Raw genomic sequence first — 25227 nt, forward strand, 5'->3', positions numbered from 1 at the left:
ACCATGAAATACATCGCTAATCACATGAACTGAGCTAGAGGAGGGCCAAAAGCAGAGTGGGAGGCACAAAGATGGGAGCATATTGCACTTTGCAATGCAAGAAATCTAATGTAATGCCATGCACCTAATCCACACACATTTCTCTATTCCGTAATCACTCACCCGACTTGCTTGACACCAACTCATTATCACTACACCAAAGATTGTGTTTGTTTCACTGAAAACTTTATGATTAAGGAAAATATTTGTCATGGAAATCATTTTTAAGAAAATTTTTTTAGTTTGATGGTTTAAGGAGAGCGATTTCCTTCTAGAACCTCGTTTTCCTCTATGCAAGTTTATTATTTTTAGTGCACGGAAGACGTTTTCCACGAATCGATTAGCCTCCCATTATCCAAACATCGAAAAGTACAAATGAACTCGTTCTTCAAACATCGAACATGGACCCAGGCTATACATTTGGTAATCTCGTTCTTCATTTAAGCATCCTAAAAGTACAAACTTTTTTTCTTTACTTTCGACCATGAAAAGTCGGAAAACAATCTTTCGAAAACAGTTTTCCTTCGAACAAACGGACCCCACGTACGAATACATAGTTTCAAAGCACTCGGCTTACAAAAGAAATCTTTGGATATTGGCAGTAGTGGACTGTGAGGTCAGATCAAATTGGCTAGGAATCAGGGAATCCTGAATGTGGTTTGAGGAAGTGGGGGAGGCTGGGCTCTTCCTTCTTGGAGATTAGGATTATTCTTATGCACAAGAACAATCCTAATGGGCAAAAGATAAAGACGATCTGGAACGGGGACCATGGCGGCATATGCAGAAACTGCAGTTCCTTCACGATTCGATTCCCCCCGTCCCCGAGCGATATAATGCCAGAGGCTTCAGTCAGAAGTCGGGATGAGTCGCTGGCGGCGCACGAGCATCGATCCCTGGATCTTTTTCCTTGCCTCCCCTTCTTGTCCCGTGACGACGCCAGCCATGTTCGTTCGAGGGTGGCCATGCGTCGAATGATTCGGATTCGTCTGCGACTGACTCCATTCTTCTTCTTGGGATTTGCTTAACGTGCGGCTACTGTGTTAGCGCAGATGCTCGTGTTCCTAACATGATCCGATGCGTGGTGGTCCCGTCGGTTCAGTTCGTATCTCCAATGGTTGGTGTCGCATCACTTGTTGAAGCGATTAAATAAGAAAACTTGCGATTTTCGATGTATTGATTGTTCTCGTGTTATGTAAACTCACCTCGCTATCTTGAAAATTGAATGCGATGAAGTATATATACTGAGATTAGAGATTTCCTTATTAAAAAATATTTACGTGGTATCAGAGCCACCAAGAGAAGAAATCAAATCAAACCCTAGCATTTTCTTCTTTTATGCTATCTTTAGTCATCTTATTTTCCGAAACTTACCGATTTTGTCAACACTTAACATCACTACCATGGACGTTATTTGTTGTGGTACTCTCTTTTAATTACGAGCTTCGTCAACGAGCGAAGTAGCCGTCGAATATCTAGGTAGCTGTGAGCACTTGAATCAAGCACACCATCATCGAGCAGCCAAAGATGAGCGCCATGGGAGTAATGTCATTAAGTATCCATGTAGCCGTGAGCGCCAGAGTCGAGCACACCTTCATCGAGCGGCCAAAGATGAGTGCTATGGGGTGATCCGGTTTAATTTGCCACAATTCAAGTTGGGTTTCCTCAATATTTATCAAGGTTACATAAAGAAGATATGTCAACTTTCTGAGCATGTGTCAGCTTCAGTGTTTGTCAAATCCAGTTGTAAGTGTAATGTCCGGCTTACCCGGCACATGATCATAGACTTTGGAAGAAAGTTGCATCAGTAAATACAAATTGAATGCTCTAGCTTGAAGTGGAGTGATGAAGTATATTTATAGAGATTAGAGATTTCCTTATTAGAGAATATTTACAAAATTATTTCGAATTAATTATTTACAACAAGGCACTTCACATAAATTTTGAAATTTTTTTTACGGCAAAAAAGGAGGAGTCTAACCCACATACTTGCTCAGAACCGATCTAAAATAATATTGTAAGGTTTGGAAGAGTTCATATGGTTGCGCGACGTGGCGTGTGACTGATCACATTGGGGGCAAATGGAGGTGACCATATGCCACGTGGCAATTGCATTACATGTGGTATCCATTGTCATATTAAACTTATAAATTAATATGCTTATTACTTCTTGCCATCTACGAATTCACAAACATGACACAAATTGAACCGTCGATCCCTATTCACGATCGACCGTTTGGATTTGCTCGAGATTTCTTGCTGGAGACCCCTATTTTGGCTATAAAATCGAATAATAATAACTATTTTCCAATCTTCTTTTTTGCAAGTTTAGTAGATATCCTATGCCGTGCATGCGTGGGTTTGCAGGTTCTTACATTTTGCATGAAACATGTGCTTATGATGATGACGTTGTGTCAATGGACGTGTTGCAGAAGCAAACTATTGCTTCTTGTTTATTGCTTTTTGCAGAATATATTGGGAAAGTTTTTGGGCTTATTATGACTCTAATGGCTCAAATTTATATAACTGAGAGTCTCTGAACTGACAGAGATTGTCTGTCCGTCAATGGTGTCTTTTGCTGGGATGACCATTTCATGCATCAAAATGTGGACATAAAACTAGTTGCATAATCCCTGCATTATCGGAATTTCTTTTCTGATCCTTTCTTTGTTGATCCTTTTATACGGTAACTCGTTGTATGCAGTCAGCTCTGCAAGAGAGTATTCTCCCCTTCTTCATTTGAATCATTTCATAAATTCCCTTGTCAGCATCCGGTACCGGCATATCAAATCAGATCAAATTGGACATCAAGCAGACAAATAAGCTAGAAGTCGGGCTTTTTCTGTGCATGATCGATTCATCTGAGCTGTAGGAGAATTAGGAAGGCTGAAAAGGCTGTCATACATATCGCATCCTGTTGAAGAGTGTTCTAGGCGACTTGTACTAAAGTTCAAAGCAGCTATAAGATTTGAAATATACCCCAAGTGAGGCTTTTCAAAGATAAATACTATATAATGACCACAAAAAAAAGAGGATAAATACTTCAATGTAGTGAAGCTATAGGGTTTTCCTCCCAGAGGTTTGAGTGTGAAAGTAAAAGCATTTTCGCCGTACCGAAACATTTACTATAATTGATAAATACAAATAAAATACCATTGCATTCTACTTGCAAAATTAATGGGCATTTATATATAGAGAAAGGGAAATGTGACTTGTACTTAGCCTAACAACTGAATGTGTCCTTTTCAATATATGCAAATCGAAAGAACCTCGAGTGAGATCATTTCCTTCCCTAACAAAAGTCATCCTCATGAAAGCGATACTGCTCTCTAAAATTTGCCGTTGCCTATCGTCCACAACCAGCCAAGAGCGACTCCTGAAAATGTCCCAACCAACAGAAACAACACAAGCAAGTTGCCCAAGGTATTTTGCTCTGGTCCCTGAAAAAAGAGCTCGACCCATTTTGAATTGTAAGAAGAAATTGTGCTAAAATGAACACAACTCAAAAGAGATAAAGTTCGGGTCAAACCTTGTAGCCCTTGGGTGCTACTGTCATAACAGAGACAGTAAGATAACCATGGGTCAAGCCCAAGAAAGAAACGAGCATTATCATCCACCCCTGATCACCATACTTTGCTGTGAAATAGAATGCAGGGACAAAAAGGAAACGGGCAAGAGTCGCTAACATGAGGCCCTTTCGGGACTCTAACTTGAGCCAACTGATAAGGGGAATGTACTGAGCTATGAAATCCCATACATTGTAAATAGCAATCAAAACTAGCGAGTACCTGAAACGGAAGCGATAAAGCAAGATTGTAGTGAGTACACAAACCTTTACAGAGGGCGACATTCATCGTGAGAAGCGTTAGAGAAATCGGCTTCTGTTACCAGTACTCACCATGATCCCAATTGGTGTGTTCCGGTGTTCTCATAGAGAAAGCCCGGGAAGATTGTCAATGTCAAAACATGTGTAAGATATAGACCAATGGCATAATCTATATTTTGAAACAACAATTGTTTGTTGTTCAATCGATCATCTTTAGAGCCTTCATCCTGCCAAAATTTCAAAATTATCAAGGTTTCAGATACATTGAAAGGAACACAAATTTTACAACTACAACAGAAAAAGTTTAACTGCTATGATGCACCTGTCTTTGAATTCCAGCAGCAGCAAGGTCAGCCGACACAGATTTACACCCTTCCAAGGCCGCCTTGGAGCGGCAGGACTTCACAACTGGAATCTTAGCGAACCAAGTAGCATACAGAATGATGCATATAAACTCGAAGAACGTAGAGATTGCCAGAAACAACACTGAAAAATAAATTGAAAATTGATGAGAAGAATTCTGCATATTACTTTCACATGACAAAGCTGATTATTGCACCATGAGCTTCCTCTGTGTATAGTCAAGGCACAACATAGGAAAGTGGGTTTTACCTACTTATTGATAATTCCTTAAAAAATGAGATAAACCATGGTATGACATAAAGCCTAAGTCCTTAAGGATTACATGCTATAAGCACGTGATCACAGATGCTATCAAGTCAAACCAGACTTGTTCGAGTGTTAAAATTCCACTAACAACAAGACTTCTACATGACGGGATGAATTTAGAAATTGATAAAGATTTTCTAGTGACGACAAAGAATTACATACTAGCTCCCTTGCGAAGACCGTCATGAGTCTTGTCAAAGGCTGCCTTTGTCATCAACCTCAAAGCAGATGTTAGTGCTCCTGATGCAGCTGAACCAGCGAAATACGACTGCATAAATGAAAATACTCCATAATTTGAGGTAGAAAGACCAAGATCCAACTTGAAAAGATGCATCTTTAAGGGAATAATTTGCAGAAAGAATGCAATAAAACAGTAGGAGACCGCCCACCTGCATGAATTGAGGACACATGAAAGACAGATCGCCGACCATACCACCCTGAACTTGAGCATTGGCCACTCCAAAACAAGCAACGATCAGACATATACCGAAATAAAGCCCAATTCCCCCTTTCCCTGACGTGGCTAAGTCCAACTATCATGTATGAAATCCAGCAATGGAGTTAATGTAAGATACCAGAATTCATGGAAAATAACTTGAATTAGATAATTGCACTAGTAGGATCACCATGAATAGAAAGATTTATGCCTTCGGACAACTTACAACTATGAGAAAGAGTGTACTTAGAGTGAAAAGAGTGTATCCAACTATATTCCTCTTTCTTGTGTCAACTCTGGATTCATGGTACACTAAGATAGCCATCGTCCCAATTGCGAATGGTTGATAAACAACTGTAAGCACTCTCGAAGGATGATAATGCTTCAGCCAACACAAAACATGTAGTTAGAATAGCGCAATCAACCTATGACTTTATATTACACTAAGCAAATTACAAAACGAAATAATTAGAAGAAAATATATCAAAAGACAAGTAAATAGTTTGCTAGTCCTAAAATAGCACTCGTAAGATGATTATGTTAATTACCCATCCGGACGTCACCCAGCATAGTGATAGTTATATCAACCATATAGCAACAAACTCGTATTGCCACGAGTCAACGGATCGAGAAGATGAACCTTGGCCACGATGACAATGGTGAAATCACGGTACAACAAATCAACTTGATTAGCAAAATTCTCTAGACACACCTGTTTTCTAGTCAGACAGTGTTGAATAAACAATTATAGAACTACAATTCTCGGAACTCAAACAGAGTCAAGACTCTTCCAAATCAAATCAGACAGCTAAAGAGAACAAAAAGTTCAATAAATATAGATCACAAAACAGAGCGATCAGGGTATTAACTTTAAAAGAACATGGGAAGTTGGGAATAATCCGCAATTGATTACCGGGAACACTTTATAGTAATAATCTCCAATGGTCAGAATACTGTTCCAAGCCACAAGAGACCCAAGTCCAAGCACCCAACAGAAAACCATTGCCTTAAACTTCCCCTGAAAAACAATTTGGTACATTGACTCCAACATGTCATCAAACAGGCGGAGCGCATCGATCAAGATAATACCCATGTACCAGTTTTCCTAATAAAACTGTAAAACAAGACAAACGAGCGCATGGAGACACAGACCTCAAGTCGAACTGGAAGCCCCGTTTCAGCAGCATTGATCATTGTTGCTTCCCTGCAAAACTCACCAAAGAAAACAAACTCAGCCCACAGAAAAGTTACTTTTGAGTCTGGTCAATCAAAAGCTGTCTACCTAAGAGACATTGAACGGTGATCACTTGGGGAGCGACGTGCTTACACCGAACAGCAACTTAGACAAAAGGAAGAATCCGTCTCTTTTTTCTGTACGAAGAAGAGCGCGCAAAGAAACTTAAGACGGCCGGGACGAATTCGAGGAGGATTCTTTGCCTTTTTGAGATGATGGAATTTGAAGTGCATCGAGATAATCTTCTCTATTTTTGAAAGACCTTATTCAATCAATAGAGTCTCCGAGAGTGTCTAAAAGTTCACTTCCTTGTGAATAATGTTTAATCTTTTAGGCTTAAAACAAGAATTTGATAATGAAAGCCACAACTCAACCCACCCTCACTTCCCTTCATCTAATCCGCAAAAGAAGGCCATTAGGAATATAATTGTAACAAACTCACCACGTAGACCTAACATGTTATTTCTAATTCAAAAATATGAGTATCTTATCTATTTTGAAATTTCGGACTCGAATTTTGTAAAATTGGGAAGATTAGGTTATAAAAAGCACGAGACATTTTATAGATAAACATCTAACTATCTTATTAACTTTGAATAACGATACTATCGATTAGTTAGGCATAAATCATAAGTTTATCTGATGAATGTCTATGAGTTTTAGCGAAACCTTTTGAAAGAAAATTCATGATTAAAATCCTCTTTCAACTTTTCTTTTTATACTATAAAGATATCCCTTTTGGAGTTTCCTTCGAGTCAATCTCTCAAGTCTCTGGAGATGTGCATATCTTCCTCTGAAGAAGAAAAATCTTCACGAGCATTCGACACTTTGTGTATCGTGTAGGAGAGAGCAATGTGGTGCACATATCGTTGGAATTGCGCCCAGGTCAATAATCTAGCGTCGAGGATTATCGCCTTTCGTTCTAGTGTCGACATGAACTCGGGACCCGAGACGATACGCACATCGCTTGATGCTCTCGGTCCGAAGTAACAGGGAGATGGAGAGATTTCGACCGGGCAAAACCGAGAAAGAAAGCAAGCTCCACCGTGGAAGGAAGGAACCGGAGCGTCACATCTGAAGGCCGGAGGCAGTGATATGGAAGCGACGACAGCAGAAAACTCCAAATGCGTCATTGTCTTAGTGCCGCAAAGCCACGTCATTTGGGTGATGTGGCATTGGCCAATAAAACATCGTCACAATCCCACAAAGTGTGCCCCAAAATATGGATAAGGTAATCTTCGACTTCCAAAATAAATTGAATCGAATTTGAGCTTGGTAATACAAGGTCTGGACCTAATTACTCAATGCCTCGCAAGCTTAATTCGAGTAGCTATGATGGTTCTCTAACTTTCTTTCGGTCGAAGTGCCTTTTAACTTAGACTATTTATTGAATCGACCCCACTTCTTTGCATGTTAAAAAATACATGATAGCGGGCTGTCTTGAAAACCTTATAGGCCTCTAAAATACTTACTAGTCTAATGAGAACGCGACCCCTTGAAAAAGTCACGGTCGATGTAGAGAGAGTTTGGAAAAACGAATGGCATGGTGAATTAAGTTTGTATTCTTATAAGAATGCTACATCTTATGTGATCAAAAGAAAAGCTTTTGAAGTTTTTTTAGACGAAGGTGAGAGAAAATAATAAAGGAACGCCGGGCCCCCTTTTATTGGGTCTAAGTGACAGCCCAATGGTCTTACCAAATGGGCTAATAGAAAATAAAAATGGGCAGATGACTGAATTGGCAGGTTTTATGGGTCTGGGTCCGCCTTTTAATTGAGTAATTTGTTTTTTAGCTAGTCTTTCTTTCTTTCTTTTTTAAGAATAAAAAATTGAATTGTTGACAAAATTTCATGTGTCAACACTCCTGGGTCTAAATTGGAACAATAAGTTCCTTACGTACGGATAAAGTTGGATATTATTGGGGAAAATTTTCAATATAGCCCCCTCAACTTTTGGTTCTGTGTTAGCCGGGCCCTTATACTTTTTCATTCTTTCGAGTATGTGTCATATGTTTTAGGATTTTATCAATTATAAAATTACTGACACTATATGTGCACCACAATGAGAACTTTGGTATGATCTTGTAACTCTTGGGTCTAAATTAGAAAAATAAACTCCTTACAAGTGAATAAAAAGTTCGATATGATTAAGGAAATTTTTCAATATAACCCTTGAACTTTTGGTTCCATGTTTGCCGAGCCCTTGCATTTTTTATATTTCAAGTAGGTGTCGTATGCTTTAGGAATTTGTTCCAAAACTTCCAATATACTCTTAGACAAGTTTGTAGACAAAGTTTTGTCAATGGCATGCACAAAGCAAGCAATAGGTCTCTCTGTATCACTTGACTGGCAGGTTCAGAATGTAAGCAAGTCATGATTAATCCCATTTACCAAAAGTTTAGAAACCAGATTTTGTACCCTTCTCAACATCTGGACTTCATACTCTCATCTTACATGCTTCCTCATTCTTATTCTTTCCCTAAGCTTCTTTCTATTTTGCCTAGTCTCCTCACATCCGTCGTTATTTGGAAAGTATTCATCATAAAATAAGCTACTATCAGACTTCCTCTCACTTTAATTCACATGTCTTTAGTTCATGGAGGTCGCTAAAGTAATCTTGAGATGCAAGTTCACTACTTTCCCTCCGACCCACTTCTCTATTCCTCCTTGTAAACAAATTTGTTATTGCACGTTTGGTTTGCTCACAGTAATGGTTAAGGTTATGATGTAATAGCTATTATGATTGTAACGTAACTAAGCTATAATACCTATTGCGCTGTTTGAAAGAGAGAGAGAACAAATGTTTACTCTTTTCCCATGATTACTTGTTCAAACCAACTACTTCAGCCAAACCAACGTCCTTTCCTTACCATTGTGCTGGAAATTTCATGTGCAATGTTCTTGAATGCTACAAGCATGCATTTTTCTCGGACATATCAGTTCAGTTCTTTTGGAGAAAGCAATAAAGGAAATGTCTCCTCAACCATCCGAAAGCAAACATCTCTTAACTGTATGTCAAAAAAGGAAACTTCGCTTCAAATGCCACCGACGTGGTAACAACATGGACGTTAAAATAGAATATCCTCGTAATCTTCGACTTCACATCACGCAAAGATCATGGCACCCGAAACGAACTGAAGTCGGTTTAAACTACAAGCCAAATCCCAATAAGCAATCTGCAATCAAAAGAAAGTATTGGTCTTGCATGAGGCCCGGTGTGGAGGATTCAGAATTTTCCCGGAAACCGTCGCGATCTTCCAGGTTCGGATGGCTCCTCCCATGCTCGGACGGCTCCTCGCATCGTAAGCGCTGGAATTTCTGCTGCTTTGAAGTGCATTGCCATTGCCGGTTGCAAGACGAAGGAAAAGCTCAACGCAAAGAAGCCCAACATCACCATGACCATTTAATGATGCATTCGGATTGAAGCTGAAATCATTTTTCTTCCATCCTTTTTTTTTTCTCTTCTAAATGGACGTGATCTTCCAACCAAAAAAATAAAAGAGGGCGTGATCTAAATTCTAGTTTGACAAGAGGAAGGGGGAAAGTTAAAGAAAAATTTGAGAAAATTTCCGTATTTATATAAAAAAAATTAGGAAGGTTTGAATTTAGGATAAAAATATTTCGAGACTTGAATTTTTTTAGAAGGCTAGGAAAAATTAGATTACAATTATAAAACATGTGAGAGATTACAGAATTATAATTCACATATTTGCTCACAAAATCAATATTTGCAAAATAAGTGTTCAAGGATATTTAAAATCCTTTAAAAGTAGAAGTTTTTTTTCCCACTTTGTATAATACTATAAATAATGACTAACACCAGAGAATCTAACGCATGTGGCATTGCATAAGCAAATTCAAGTGAAAGAGGCCGCACTATGGCGGAAATAGCAGCTCTCCACTCAATGACAATCACGGGTGCGTAATGCAAGTTGACGTTGGTAATCTACGAGCTGAAACTGTGAAATGTTTACCATCTTTTCAGTTCCAAATTATGGTATGTTAGGACAATATTGAGAACTCTTTTATAGAATATTTAGCCGCTATTTCATCAAGGAGTTTGAATGATCATAAGGACAAGAATTTTGTCAGATGATAGAAAAACAATTCAAATAAAATATTCTAAAAAGAAAGACGCGTGTTAGAAGACTGATATAACCTGAAGATACAATAGATCGATATAGTGGCATAGTATCATAAATACTATAGTGATAACGACATTTTCCTTAGAACTCTGATTTATTTGTAGAGCCTCACCTTCAAAAAAGAACCAAAAAGTGAAGGCTACTAGATCAATCATGCCGACGATAACATATATGTTACATTTAGATCTACAAAAGACTAGAGTCTATAATTTGTAGCCACGCAAGCATCATAATGTAGGCTCATATGGTATTATGCGCACGATCACATATGTGGCGCGTGTGCTTGGGAGACGCATCTTCACTTCATATGCATGAAAAATGACATGGAAACCTTAACTTCGCCCTCAACATCGAGCTCCGATGATATGCTTAAATCAGATGCATCAACCTCCAGACTACACAGATCACAATGTCAAGAGACTCCACAAGCAAGTGGCAACATCAATGAGAATCATAATCGTCAACATCACACAATATGTTGGAACTTATATTTTGGCAGATCATATGCCCAATTGTGAACAGGAGAAGATTGATGAGATGCCATTTTAAAGTTCAGTTTACAGGCGTTTGCTCCTGCAGCAACAAACGAATGATGGAGCTGATGCTTCATTGCTAGCAGACGTATCCTGAAAAACATGAAACTGCATCAGCACGATGTGTATTACCATGTGCAGTAATAAAGAAGTAGAGATCAGAAGGATACTCTACATTCTGCATCTATGCACATCTAACGAAACTGTATAGTAGATTCTGAGCACAAAATATGCATATGCTTGCAACGATTTCTTGCAATTCATGTGAAGAAAATGTAAGATGCTCGTATGTTCGTATCTCTGGTGAAACGTCTTCAGCTTTAAAGAAAGCGATAAAGGTCATTTCTTCCAACTTTTGGTGCAATAGACCAAAAACTGAGTGTTGTCCACATTTTGCTGCGGACATCATTGCACAGGTTTCATGTGCAATGATTTAACTATGTAACGGCCAATTTGAATACATCTTATAAACAGTAAAGTGGTCGATGCTATACAAGGCAAATGTGGTCCACTTTGTCACGGTCGGCATCAGGATAAGCTTCCAAATTCAGACAAAACTCCTTTTGAATCAAAGGCCTGGTATATAGAGGCTATCTCCTATGATGAACTAAAGAGTTGCAAAAGTCGATGCATCAGTATGTTCTTGGCCTACAACTTCACACTGAGCTCTTGCCTTTAAGAATAATGATGAGCTTATCAGATTGTTGAGGAAAAGGACTAAGCAATGGGGAAAAAGAAAAAAGCCATAATTCCATCTTTGGCATTATTGCCCCAAGAAAAGAGAGGTTTGTGGCAAATGACGGAATTACTATTATCAATTGTACTTTAAGTAATGTGGTATCAGATTGCTTACTTTTTCAGATAATACCTTATTATTTATTTTGGAACTCACTAAATCTTGTTTGAGCATCTTTGAAACATGAGAATTTTGGTAGAATTAGAAGCATAAGTGAACATTCCATACATATAAATTCATTCAAAGGCAGTGCAGGTAATGACTTAGAAGGTGGTGACTTAAATTGAAATTACGTCTCCAGTTCAAAGTAATCTCGAATTTGAGGCCACACCGACCACTCTTTCGGAGCCTTATTCGATCTACATGAATGTATTGATTTATGTACATTTAGGCCTATTTGACAATATTGAGGAATCAATGCTAAGAACTTAAGAACTCATCTTTAAGTGTTAATAATCTTTAAGTGTTAAAATAGAACGAAAGAGTTGTTTGACAATCACTAGATATCTATAATTTCTTTCCAAAAATAGATTCGCGACCATGATTGGAAGGTCCTAACCATATAGTTGACAAGATTATAATTATCACCAATTATATCTTCTACTAAATGAATTAGGTGAACCCATTTTTTTACGTATTAGATAAGTCAAATTCTAGCTTAATTGAATCTTTTAAGTCTAAACTAATTAGAGTTATCTAACAAGCTGAATAGCATTAATTGCTGAATCTTTAATTTTCTGCACAAGGGCTATCAGCTGGTTAACAAGTCAAAAGTTTGAATATCACGTGTTCTTGAAAATAATAAAAAAAAAATGTCGCTAATTTGGTATGTGGTTTCTTAAAGAAGGTTTTGTATTGATTAATCAGGGATTAGGTACTGTTTTACAGTTTTGCTCAGTAGCCGTTCGATGGCCCATCTGCCTTGCTACACGCATCCATAAGTCTAATCTAATGGACAAGGTATCTTATATACTTTACTTGGATGTATTCCTTTGTTATCTTAGCTATTAACTAATGTTTGAGCATTTTAAAACAATAATATTATAATAGCTATTACACCAAGTTATATTATACTGGACACAAATCATAATATTCAGGTATACACAAATTAAACAGTTCAAATAGACTTAATTGTCAAAATTCATCCATGAAATATATGCTAACTCAACGTAATTTTGGATACATTACACTCGCAAATCTAAATAATTGATTTAATGCTTAAAAAATTCCGATAATGCGGATGCACTAAACCACTTAACTTCATTTGGGCACACTTGACGCCGAAGTAGGGGCAACATAAACACTTTTTTGGTGCTTCGTCAATCGCAACCATCATAAATTGAATTTCAAAAGGCCACATCAGATAAATTAGATAAATTGTTAGACATATACATTCTATATGGGCACTACCACTCCCCCTTTGCCTTGGAAACTCGTCTCTAACTATAGTACATGGGAAGGCATCTTTGCCTCGGTCACCGAGCAGTCCCGTCTTTGTCCTGAACCAATCGAGATGAAGTGAACTGTGCCATGGTTTCCGCAGCATACTTTGAACATTGCTATTCTGCACTTGCGATTTGACTATGAGTTATTTTCATGGACTTGTAGCTTAATTTTTTATATGATAGAGAATTAATTCCAAGAAGTCTATTGAGAAGATGTGGAAAGGGTCTGTCGAACACGATGCTTCTCAATGTTCGAGGCGGTTCCTGGACCATAGAACTAGAAATGAGTAATAATCACATAGTTTCGTTGTTTAAAGGGTGGTGGGAATTCACAAAACCTTACTCCATTGGTCATATTCACCTCATAGTTTTCGAGTATGAAGGGGACTCCTCTTTTCGCCTAATATTGTTCAATCAAAATGCTTAAGAGATATTGTGATGGTGTACAATTATACAAAAAGGCAATCACTAATTTAAACAAAGCATGCGATTCAATTAAATTGTGTACATTCTGAAGGCCACTCCATACGTTCTATTAAATGAGATTAGCCAAGATCGACATGTAGTTGCAAAATTACAGCACCCCATCATTCAATTTCACTCCCCTGCAAGGACAGTTTACTATTTCAAAACATAGCAATATGGATCAGCTCGTAGTGATATGAAAAAAGATCATCGAAATATGAGAAATAGAAAAGATGTGGTAACAATTAATAGAGAGGAATGGCGAATAACAAAGGTTCCGTTGATGGATCAAGCTAGGCCCGGTCACAAACAAGGTCGCGTGCATGCCAGGTGTAGAACCCTTATAAAAGCTTAGTTGCAAAAGGGAATAAAATCGACAACAGGCTCGTCAACCTAGCGTAGCCACTTTCGAATCTTCGGGTGTAGAACCCTTATGATGGGGTCTCGACAACAGGTTCGTCAACCTTAGATTTCTCGGATTGCTAATGATGCGAAGAAATTATGAGTTAAATCGAATATTTTGTAATGGGTGTGAAGCTCTTATGAAAACACTCAAAAGGGTTACCGGCTTGATCATTCCCCAATCAGTGACCTTTGAGATTCATGTGTTTCTTCAATTATGCCAGACCAGACAAAGATAATGACAATTTAATTTAAAAAATGGAGGACGCAATTGAGATTACCCTGCAAGAGCATTTTAATATTTTGAAACATAGCAATATGGATCAGTTGCATAGTGATATGAAAAAAGATAATCAAAATATGAGGAATAGAAAAGGTGTGGTAACAATTAATAGAGAGGAATGGTGAATGAAGAAAGTTCCGTTGATGGATCAAGCTAGGTCGGGTCGCAAACAAGGTCGCGTGCATGCCGGCAACGAATCAGGGCACGTCTCGATCACTTTTAAAAGATTGAATCTCTCGATAAAAGATCAAGCATGTATCGATTTTCATGCATGCGCCTAGGATATAGTTTGCTAATTCATGTAGGTCGTGATGACAAAAATAGAAGTTTGGACATCCTTAACATCCACAATGCCCATAATCAAAATTAGATCGGTCACTCCACTTGTCTAGTAGCCAATGGGTTAAAGTTAAAAATAAAAGAGAAAAAGAGAGTATCGACAATGAACAAAGTTTTATCAGAGAGAAAATCCCATACATCCCACACCAATATGTTCCCCACGTGGCGTGTTCCCATTCGGGGTGGCAATCTCTGGTGGACCCCCATAAAAAAAAAATTAAAATCCGAAATCTAACAAATATCTTCCGCGATTCCTGTATTCTGCGCCCAATCCCACACAGAGCGGATCTTGACCTCTAATTTCCGCCATTCGATTAGCCTGGCTCTCAAAAGGTATTCCAAATCAAGGGGCAAATATCCATGTCCAGATTAATTCCCTGCAACGCAGGTACATAGTAGGACTGGGGCCCACTTATGCGTGAGATTTCGGGACTTCTTTTTGGCACCCTTTTAGAGGCAGTGAAGTTCGCACAAGAAAATTACAAACCGGTACAAGCTCCTCTTTTATTTTAAATCGTCATCTTGATAAATTGCTTCGGTTCTAGAGAGAGATTGGGTGAATGTGAGAGAATGAGCTCGATCGATTGATCGAGATCGTCGTCTTCTTCTTCCTCGCCCTGGTCATGAATCGAGCTCCGTCTAATTGTGGCTGAATTCATTCTTTCCCTAAACTTGTCCCTATCCTTTGCAAAGTTTAGGCATCCCCATCTTCCACAAAATGCCTCGATTCGAACTTTTGCTTAAGGTGATCCAAAGGTGGCAAGCAATCATGCCCGAGTGTGGTATGGTTTCCGTGCCATTACGGTTGAAAAGGAGGGAGGGGCTAGGCTGGGCTATTGACAGGGCTATCGGACTTGACACCTTCAAAATCAAAATCAGCCGAGGCTTGGCATGCATGCTAGGAGGGTCTTATTGAAAAACCATATTAATCCGCACCACGAGAACTAGAAATACTTGCATGAAAATTTAAGTCAGATCGCATATCAATTTGGTTAATAGAATTCCGTGGTTTTATCTAAAACATTTCCGCAGTTCCTAAATTTGGAAAAATGTTGTTAAAAGACGAGAACGTGAGAACATTCGGTTCCGATGTTTTTGTTTATTCATACATTTTTTTTTGTTAGAAAGTAGTCATAACCTTTAGAAATATCCATAACATTTATGCAGATTAGGGAGTAATTTAACATTCTAATCTTACAATTGTGCAAAAATAATAAACAATTTCAAAATTTTCTTACAAACTGAGTTTTTTTTTTTATGATATGATATGAGGAGTTTTCTGTAAAAAAAAACGTTAAAATTGGAGAGAGAATACGTGAAATATCAAGACTTTTAACGGTCAACATTAATTAGATATAAGGGTCTAAGTTATGCCAAGTCTAATATGTAAATCGGCAGAACATTATAAAAAATTATTCACACACACACGTGTGTGTATGGCCATTCTACATTTTATTGAGTGTTTTCTTTATTTTTTATTTTGGAACTTTATGGTACTCTGAAATTTTAAGCAAATAAAGATAGAAGTTTCCAATTGATTATGGCATTAGAAGAAGAATATCAACATCAATGTATAATTTATGACATGAATGAAGTCTCTATATGGTAAATAGGAAAACTTACCGGGTAACTTAAGTAGGGAATGATTTGACAAATAACATTCAGAGCTCTTAGCCTATACTTTCGTTTTTTATGATATCCTCAATAAAGTAATTAGTTTCCAAGAAAAGCAGCCATGCATTATTACCACAATCCCATAATTGAACCATTTATGTAAAAAAGCAATGCACGTTGCCCGGGCCAGAACATGTAATAGTTTGACAAGATATCTTTGCTACAACGTGGAAATAAACCAATGATTGATGGTAAACAAAGTTGATTATTGTCGAGGAAAAAATGGGGGTCCGTTGGCAATTTTCACTTTTGCTGTTGAAATTGCTATGTTTCGTTGGTGAGTTTGTTTTTGTGTACTTCATTTGTGTGGTGGTCTTGTTTCAGAAGGGTGATGTTGCTTTTGCAATTGTGGGTGTCGCGGCTTTGCTATTGGTAGATTCAGTCTTGGATTCTCGATTATGTTTAAGTCAAGCGTTCGAGCTAAAGATTTGGTGATTTGGGGCTTTAGCCACTCGACCAAGCAAAGACACAATTTATATCAACAAAATAGAGTCGTCTCATCTAACCTCAGTCCACGTCACATTATTGCCGTTACACATAAGACGATCAGCTGTGATTGAACTGCCACGTCAAATAAATTTGACGAAACTTGGTTGAAAACGACTTGGTTACAATTTTTTTTCTCCTTTTGCTCAATCTAGACATTGCCAAATATGTACTTTCTATTGAAAAAATTGACAAGCTGGCTTTCAAGGTCACGTTGACATCTGATTTTTGCCAATTCGATAAATCGGTGCTTAAAATGCAAATGGGCCAAAGTAATGTAAGAAGGAGAGATAATAAGATAAAATTATTAGAATTAGGGGTGTCAAGACCAAACACTATACCCAAACCGAAACACGAACCGACCTGAACTAGCCCGAAATTTTATGGTATTTTAGGTTTGGGTCTTATTATGTTCGGGTACACAATAATAAAATGGGTATTGTGATATGTTTCGGTTTGGTTCGGGTCATAACACGAACCGAACCGAAACACATTACTTTACCAAAATTGACTTGCAACCTTAAGTATTAATTCACAATACACTCTCTCTCTCATGGAACGATTCATCTCCTTCCACATTTAATACTTTTTTCTTTATGGGTCTTTATCACCTGCGTGCCTTTGCCATGGAAAATTTCTATTCACTAAATCTGGCAAGGGATTTGGTACACTTGGATTTCACCAGTTTCACTGAATCTAGAAAGTTTTTTTTTATGGGTCTTTATCACCTGCCTTTGCCATGGAAAATTTCTATTCACTAAATCTGGCAAGGGATTTGGTACGATTGGATTTCGCCAGTTTCACTGAATCTAGAAAGTCTCCAACATGGTTAACAGTTCCATAGCCAGATTACAAAGCGCGGTTTGGATTTTGACCAATTGTCGATAAAGCTCTTGTGGAAATGTATGTTAAATGCGGAAGTTGCAAGATGCATCTTGTACTAATGTCTCGGTTCACTGGATGCAAATTAATCCTTCTTGTTGAAGTTGCAAGATGCGTCCAAACATCTATAAGGAGACTTGAGTCATGAGGAATTGATGTGATTCTATGACTTCTAATGTTTTGTTTGAAACACGGAACCCGACCCGACCCGGCCTGGCCCGATCGTGTGGCTATATCGTGTTCGGGTTTTGTCTCGGGTTGGGCTAAGCACACATGTTCAATATTTTCGGGTCGGGTCGGGTATTATGAAAACTAGACCTGACTTGACCCCACTGACGTCTCTAATTAGAACCGGGCCGGTTCCAGCCGGCCCGTTTGAACTTGGATCTTTTATTTTTCCTTCCTTTTATTTTAGTTTGGGCCCAGCCCATACCTCTACCACAGTTTTCAAAGCCCATAAACTCATGACTCTGGACTTCTATTTTAGACATTTCAATTTAAAGGCCCATGAAGCAGCTTGAGGACTCAACAAGCCCAGCCTGGCCTTTCACTCATTCCTCTCCTCTCACCCTCGCTTCTTTAGCGTCGTTTGTGAGCGGGACAAAGAGCAGAGAAGACAAAAAGACAGAACAGACAAGGGAGAGAAGGGACAAAAATGGGGAATAACGGCTGGACAAAAGGACGTAATGAGCTGGCGACAGAGAATACAAATTTTGAATTCATCCCTCCAGTGCATTCCCAGGTAGCTCTCTCCGTACGCCGCGCACAGACACCTCCGCCGGCCGTATGGGAACTCCTTCCCTTTCTTCGAGGACAGAGAGCAACTCGAGTCCCGCCTCGTCTCTCGCTCCTCGTTGGCTGCCACGGTCTCCCCCGGCTCAAGCAGGTCCACGCCCATCTCTACCGCCAGGGCCTCGACTAGTGCTGCTACGTCCTCCCGAAGCTCGTCCACGCTTTCACCGAGCTCGGCGTCCCCATGGACTCGTACCAGCGCCTCGTCTTCCGGCAGGTCGAGTGCCCGAACCCGTTTCTCTACACCGCCCTCATTCGTGGGTACTTGGCTCAGGGGCCGTTCGGGGAGTTCATCGGGTTGTATACGAGCATGAGGAAGGAGGGCGTTGACCCCGTGTCTTTCACGTTTACGGCGATTTAGGTAGTGGGCGTAAGGAGTTTGACGAAATGCTGCACAGAGATGTTATTTCCTGGATGACGTTGATAGTGGCATACACGAAGACCGGCGATTTGTTTGATGGGTTACCGGTGAAGGATATGGTGGCTTGGACTGCAATGGTTACCGGGTTTGCACAGAATGTCAAACCGAGGGAGGCATTGCAGTTTTTTCAAGAGAATGAAGGATGTTAGAGTTGAGACGGATGAGATTACATTGTCCAGTGTTATCTCGGCTTGTGCTCAGCTGGGTACGGCTAAACATGCTAAATGGGTTCGGGATGTTGCCGAAAAATCTGGACTTGGGCCGACTGAGAATGTTGTTATGGGATCGGCTATGGACGAACGTGTCCTCTCTGGAAAATCCATTTCCCCTCTCTGGAGAGGTGGCCGCCGTTAGAGGCCGCCACGGTCAGTCCTTTACCTCGCTTTCATACGCATGTGTGTGATTGCTTTGCTGGGATGGCATTTGTTTCTTCATGTCGCCGGAAATAATCCGGTAATGGTTGGAGTGGCGGGCCGTCAGAGGCGACGTGATGCTCGACGTTGGAGTGGCTGGGGCCTTGGCGAGAGCTTGTCTGACGTGGCAACCTCTCGGCGAAGGAACCCGCGGACGAGCTTGAAGGTAAAGGCGTGAAGAAGACGTCTCGACAGCGTGTTATAACGGGGTTTTGCTATTGCGTCATTAGAAAACACATACTTTGTTAATTATGATATAAAACCTATGTATATTAAGTTTGTGTCAATTCGTGTCACTCTCGAATTCGCCATATAATCACGTATAAACGTGTTAAATTGTGTAGGAAATTGCCAGCTCTTTTATTCCTCATCCTACTAGTTCACACGCGTATGCAAGGTTATCTTTGGGTACTTAGAAACTGAATGGATGGATGAATTTCATGGTAAAAGCAAACAGCATTACTGAGTGATGAAAAAGAGAAATGCTAACCTCTTGTTAATATGACAGAAATCTTTTTCACGTTATAAGGTAAATTATACACATAGATATCATTAAAGCGAGCTAAAAGAAATCGTAAATATTATACAATTTTATCATAACCTAGCCCCTATTACAAGGTAGACAATCAGAAAGTAAACATAATCGCATTAAGAGAACAAAGGAAAAAAAAATGAGAAACTTCAATCATAAATGCACCCCTGGGAAAGTAAAGAAAATAAAGAGAGAATAAGAAAACGATGACAAAAAAATCACATAAGTTTGCATGGTAACCAACTTCTACATGTGAGTCCGGCAATTAGCTTCGCTATAGCAATTCCTTAAATTGAAATTCTTAGCGTTAATGACACAAATGGTCCCTGAATTTTGGTCAAATGTGTAATGTAATATCTAAAATTTTAATTTATTTAATGTGGTCTTCGAACTTTGGTCTAATGTGCAATGTCATCTCTGAACTTTTAATTTGTTCAATATGATCTTTAACTGTTGATACAAGTTGAATTTAGTCCCTTAGACTATATGAAAATGCTCGGTGTTGTACAAGGAATAAATTGAAGATGTACAAAAAATTCAAGAATTCAATTGAACAAATTAAAAGTTCAGCAACGACATTACATGTTGGATTAAAATTTGAGAACTAAATTGAACAAATTAAAATTCAGAGACTAAAATACATATTGAGCCAAAATTTGTGGACCATTTGTGTTAGGTAGCGCATGATAACCATTCTAGTTTTGTCCAGAACTAGTTTTCTGTTCCAGAAACAATTTTGGAACAGAAACCTGTTTGGTAACACAATATCATTTTTCTATTTCTGGGACAACTTTTTGTTCCAGAACCAATTCTGAACCAGAAATTAGAATAAAAAAAAAGTAGGTTTTCTATTTCTAAACTAAAAATGAGAATTATTTCTGAGAGAACTTTTTCTTCAAAACACATGTTCATCTGGAAGTTACGATATTTGAGGTGGGAAAAAAAAGCAAAAAATAAAAAATTTCAAAACTTCACAGAATGGTTTAGAATCTGTGGCTACCCACTTTGAGCGAAATTTAAATTTTTTTAGGTGCCGAAAAAAATAAAAAAATAAAAAATAAAAAATTTCAAAATTTCACAAAATGGCTTAGAATACCTATGGCCACCCACTTTGAGTGAAATTTAATTTTTTTTAGATGCAAAAAAAAAAAAATAATGAAAAAACAAAAAAATAAAAAATTTCACAAAATGGCTTAGAATACCTATGGCCACCCACTTTGAGTGAAATTTAATTTTTTTAGATGCCAAAAAAATAAAAAATAATCAAAAAATCTAAAATTAAAAAACTTCACAGAATGTCTTAGAATACCTGTGGCCACCTAATTTGAGCGAAATTTAATTTTTTTAGGTGTCAAAAAAAAGCAAAAAATAAAACATTTCAAAATTTCACAGAATGGCTTAGAATACCTATGGCCATCCACTTTGAGCGAAATTTAAATTTTTTTAGGTGCCGAAAAAAATAAAAAAATAAAAAATTTCAAAACTTCACAGAATGACTTAGAATAGTTGTGGCCACCCACTTTGAGCGAAATTTAATTTTTTTTAGGTGCCGAAAAAAATTAAAAAAGCAGAAATAAAAAATTTCAAAACTTCACAGAATGGCTTAAAATACCTGTGGCCACCCATTTTGAGCGAAATTTAATTTTTTTTAGATGCCAAAAAAAATAAAAAATAATCAAAAAATAAAAAATTTCACAAAATGGCTTAGAATACCTATGGCCACCCACTTTGAGCGAAATTTAATTTTTTTTTGATGCCAAAAATATAAAAAATAATCAAAAAATCTAAAAATTAAAAACTTCACAGAATGTCTTAGAATACCTGTGGCCACCCACTTTGAGCGAAATTTAATCTTTTTTAGGTACCGAAAAAACATTTAAAAAAGCAAAAAATAAAAAATTTCAAAACTTCACAGAATGGCTTAAAATACCTGTGGCCACCCACTTTGAGGGAAATTTAATTTTTTTTAGATGCCAAAAAAATAAAAAATAATCAAAAAATAAAAAATTTCAAAATTTCACAAAATGGCTTAATACCTATGGCCACCCACTTTGAGCGAAATTTAATTTTTTTAGATGCCAAAAAAAATAAAATATAATCAAAAAATCTAAAATTTAAAAACTTCACATAATGGCTTAGAATACCTACGGCCACCTACTTTGAGCGAAATTTATATTTTTTTAGGTCCCGAAAAAAATTAAAAAAAACAGAAAATAAAAAATTTCAAAACTTCACAGAATGGCTTAGAATACCTGTGGCCGTCCACTTTGAGCCAAATTTAAATTTTTTTATGTGCCGAAAAAAATAAAAAATAAAAAATTTTAAAACTTCACAGAATGGCTTAGAATACCTGTGGCCACCCATTTTGAGAGAAATTTTATTTTTTTTAGGTGCCGAAAAAAAATAAAAATAAGCAAAAAAGCAAAAATTTCAAAACTTCACAGAATGGCTTAGAATACTTGTGGCCACCCGCTTTGAGCGAAATTTTATTTTTTTTAGGTGCCAAAAAAATAAAAAAAAAAAAGCAAAAAATAAAAAATTTCAAAACTTCGTAGAATGGCTTAGAATACATGTGGCCATCCACTTTGAGTGAAATTTAATTTTCTTTAGGTGCCGAAAAATAATGAAAAAAAAAAATAAATAAAAAATACCATTTGGGCACCTAAAAAAAATCAAATTTCACTTAAAGTGGGTGGCTAGAGGCATTTTAAGTCATTCTGTGAAGTTTTGAAATTTTTGATTTTTGCTTTTTTTTTCACCTCCAAAAATTAAAATTTCACTCAAAGTGGGTGGCCACAGGTATTCTAAGGCTGCGTTTGGTTCAGCATTGGGAAGGGGCTTTCAGCCCCGAAAGCCCCTTCCCAAAATCTTGACACCAAACGGTTAACGTGAGCATTGAAAATGCTCAAAACTAGCATTTTCAATCTTTGAAAGCCCAATCTTCGATCGGGACTAGCTTTGGACTTTCCCTTGAATCAAATGCCAAAATCATTTTTATACTTCCCAAATTACCCTCACTCAAATTTCAATATTCCGGCTTTGCCCTCTCGTTCTTGTTCATCTTCTTCACCAAAGGGACTCCGGCGAGGGCAAAGGGCGGCACGGCGAAGGTCGGCGAGGTCGCCGACCCAGCGACGGCCGCCGGGTCGGCGATCGCCCAGCGCGGTCGCTCGGGGTCGGGCGACCGCCGCAGTGCGGCCGCTGGGTCCGCGACCTCAGCGCCGTCGACTGGGGTCGCGCGACCCAAGGGCTGCCGTCGCCACGGGGTCGCGCGACCCAGGCGGCCGTCGCCCGGGGTCGCGCGACCTCGGCTGACCGTCGCCGGGTCGCGCGACCCAGTGGCCGTCGGCTTGGGGTCGCGCGACCCGGGCGGCCGTCGGCTGGGTCGCGCGACCCAGCGGCCGTCGGTCCGAGGTCGCGCGACCTCGGGCCTCGTCGCCGAGGTCGCGCGACCTCGGGCCTCGTCGCCCGAGGTCGGCGTCCCTCGCCGGGGTCGCTCGGCTGACGGCGCGGCGGCGCCGGCGCCCAGTCTCGCTCGCCGCGGCCGTAGCCCTTCGCCGGAGCCAGTAGCCCTTCGCCGGAGCCGGCGAAGGGTATTTTTGCCTTTTTTAAAAAAACCCCTCAAAGCCCATTTGTAAAAAAATTAACCAAACACCACTTGGGTCAAAATAGCTTTGCAAATGAGTTTTTACCAAACGCCATTTGCATTTTTCCTAAAGGGCTTCCACCCAAAGGCATTTGCATTCCCAAAGTAGCATTCCAAATGCTGTACCAAACGCACCCTAACCATTCTGTGAAGTTTTGAAATTTTTGAGTTTTTGAATTTTTTTGGGCACCTAAAAAAATTTAAATTTCACTAAAAGTGGATGGCCACAGGTATTTTAAGTCATTTTATGAAGTTTTGAAATTTTTGATTTTTTGATTTTTTTTGAAAAAAATTCAACAAATTTCCTATTTTCCCGAAATCTGAATTTTTTTTAATTTTTGGAAATTGTGATGAATTTTTCTAGAATTTTTCAATTTTTTTGGATTTTTTGAATTTTTTTGATAATTTTTTAAAACTAAATACCGAAAATATACGTATCATCTAATTATAAATCAATTTACACATTTCATCTGTAAAATTGAGTTTTCTGCTAATGAGTTTCAATTTCGATGTAAAGTGTTTGATAAATCACTTATTGGCTAAATAAAAAAAAAGAAACTATCTTTAATTAATTATTGTAGTCAATCTAACTAACAAGTTAATATATTTTATTTTCAAAATTTAAAGACGCGATATACTCTTAATGACCCTCGTAATCGATGAACATCTCATTTGATATACCCTTAATGCAACTGCCAAACAAGACATCTAAAAACCTTCCGATTTCCATGGAGAATGTAAATGTCTCAGCAATTTTGCATGCGTGGCTTGGACATTGCAAGCACACATAGGTGGGTCCCGTCGTCCAAAGTTCCTGCAAAATTGTCCTTTAATTTCAGACGCAATTTGAGAAACAATGTCAAGAAAATGTGAAATACTACTACTACTAATAATAAGATATATACTCATTTGGGATAAAAAATTTTCTATTTATAGTAAAGACTTATTACTTAGACGTTTTCTCTAAGTTTTAAAAATAAATCAGTTGTACAATTCAGTATTTGATGTTGAATATTTTTGAAAATTTCCAAATATTTTGGTGATAAATAAAAGTCAAGATGTCATAAATGGACCAATTGTACGCTGTAGTATTTGATATTTCAACATTTTCAAAACTTTCGAGTATTTTGTGACGACGTTTGACAAAGTTTTATTGTAACAAAGTGCAACAATGAAAATTTTTTTAATATTACGGTTATGACAGTATACGAAGAATTTTCAATTTTATGGTGTAAGTGCAAAACTTTCTAAAATGTGAATATCTTTATTTACAATATGTAAATTTCTAACGTTTGACTACGTGATATTAATTTTTTAATTTTGGACCAATATTGACCGTCTAAAATATGCATGGACTTAGGACTTTTTACTAGCAAGGCCAAACAAAAATACGGGTTATTTCAAATTTTCAATACGGAGGAAATTGTGTCCACAGTTACACCGTGTTAAATCTCGGTTAATTTTGTAGAGAACCCATGACATTCGAAAATCGACATTTCAGGTCCCTAAGTTTGTTGTACTTATACCATGCACGTAATGTAATAAGTCCAAATTTTATTTGGCAACACCAGAAGTAAAAACAAATTACAATCCTGCAACCATGTCTACAAATAAATCATCACCGCCACGTATTTGCAACATAATTGCTACAAACAGACCCCCATTTTTTTTATTAAAAAAAAAGCAGTTTTGAATTTTCGCACAGATTAAAGGATAATAATAGAGGATGAAATTGGTTTTACAACTTTTTTCCAGTAATTTAGGGCTGATAAGAGGAAACGGGACCGTTGCGGTTAAAAAAGGCACCGTTATTCTTAACGGTGTCGTAACTGC

The 25227-nt window shown here is 38.2% G+C and overlaps 1 protein-coding gene and 1 pseudogene across 1 annotated transcript; one reads left to right on the plus strand and one right to left on the minus strand.

The window, feature by feature from the left end:
• Window positions 1-3063: 3063 nt before the first annotated feature.
• LOC115687999 (equilibrative nucleotide transporter 3-like) lies at window positions 3064-6569 on the minus strand. Its single transcript, XM_056306769.1, has 10 exons — window positions 6250-6569; window positions 6120-6171; window positions 5881-5985; window positions 5194-5349; window positions 4921-5064; window positions 4694-4799; window positions 4185-4348; window positions 3935-4089; window positions 3566-3824; window positions 3064-3476 (listed from the first exon to the last, which is right to left on the minus strand). The coding sequence occupies exons 1-10, from the start codon at window positions 6258-6260 to the stop codon at window positions 3366-3368; spliced, it is 1263 nt and encodes a 420-aa protein (XP_056162744.1). The 5' UTR covers window positions 6261-6569; the 3' UTR covers window positions 3064-3365.
• Window positions 6570-18245: 11676 nt separating this feature from the next.
• LOC130136614 (pentatricopeptide repeat-containing protein At5g44230-like) lies at window positions 18246-19296 on the plus strand (annotated as a pseudogene).
• Window positions 19297-25227: the final 5931 nt, after the last annotated feature.

Source organism: Syzygium oleosum, unplaced genomic scaffold (assembly GCF_021117445.2).
Source record: "Syzygium oleosum isolate NSW1041296 unplaced genomic scaffold, Sole_v2.1 Sole_v2.47, whole genome shotgun sequence".
In the NCBI taxonomy this organism is placed as follows: Eukaryota; Viridiplantae; Streptophyta; class Magnoliopsida; order Myrtales; family Myrtaceae; genus Syzygium; species Syzygium oleosum.

Excerpts from the sequence above, each read along its gene's own strand:
- LOC115687999 (XM_056306769.1), bottom strand. Across the intron at positions 5,350-5,880 it reads ATTACTATAAAGTGTTCCCG|CATTATCATCCTTCGAGAGT; the intron begins GTAATCAATTGC and ends TGTTGGCTGAAG. Across the intron at positions 5,065-5,193 it reads GTACACTCTTTCTCATAGTT|TTGGACTTAGCCACGTCAGG; the intron begins GTAAGTTGTCCG and ends CATACATGATAG.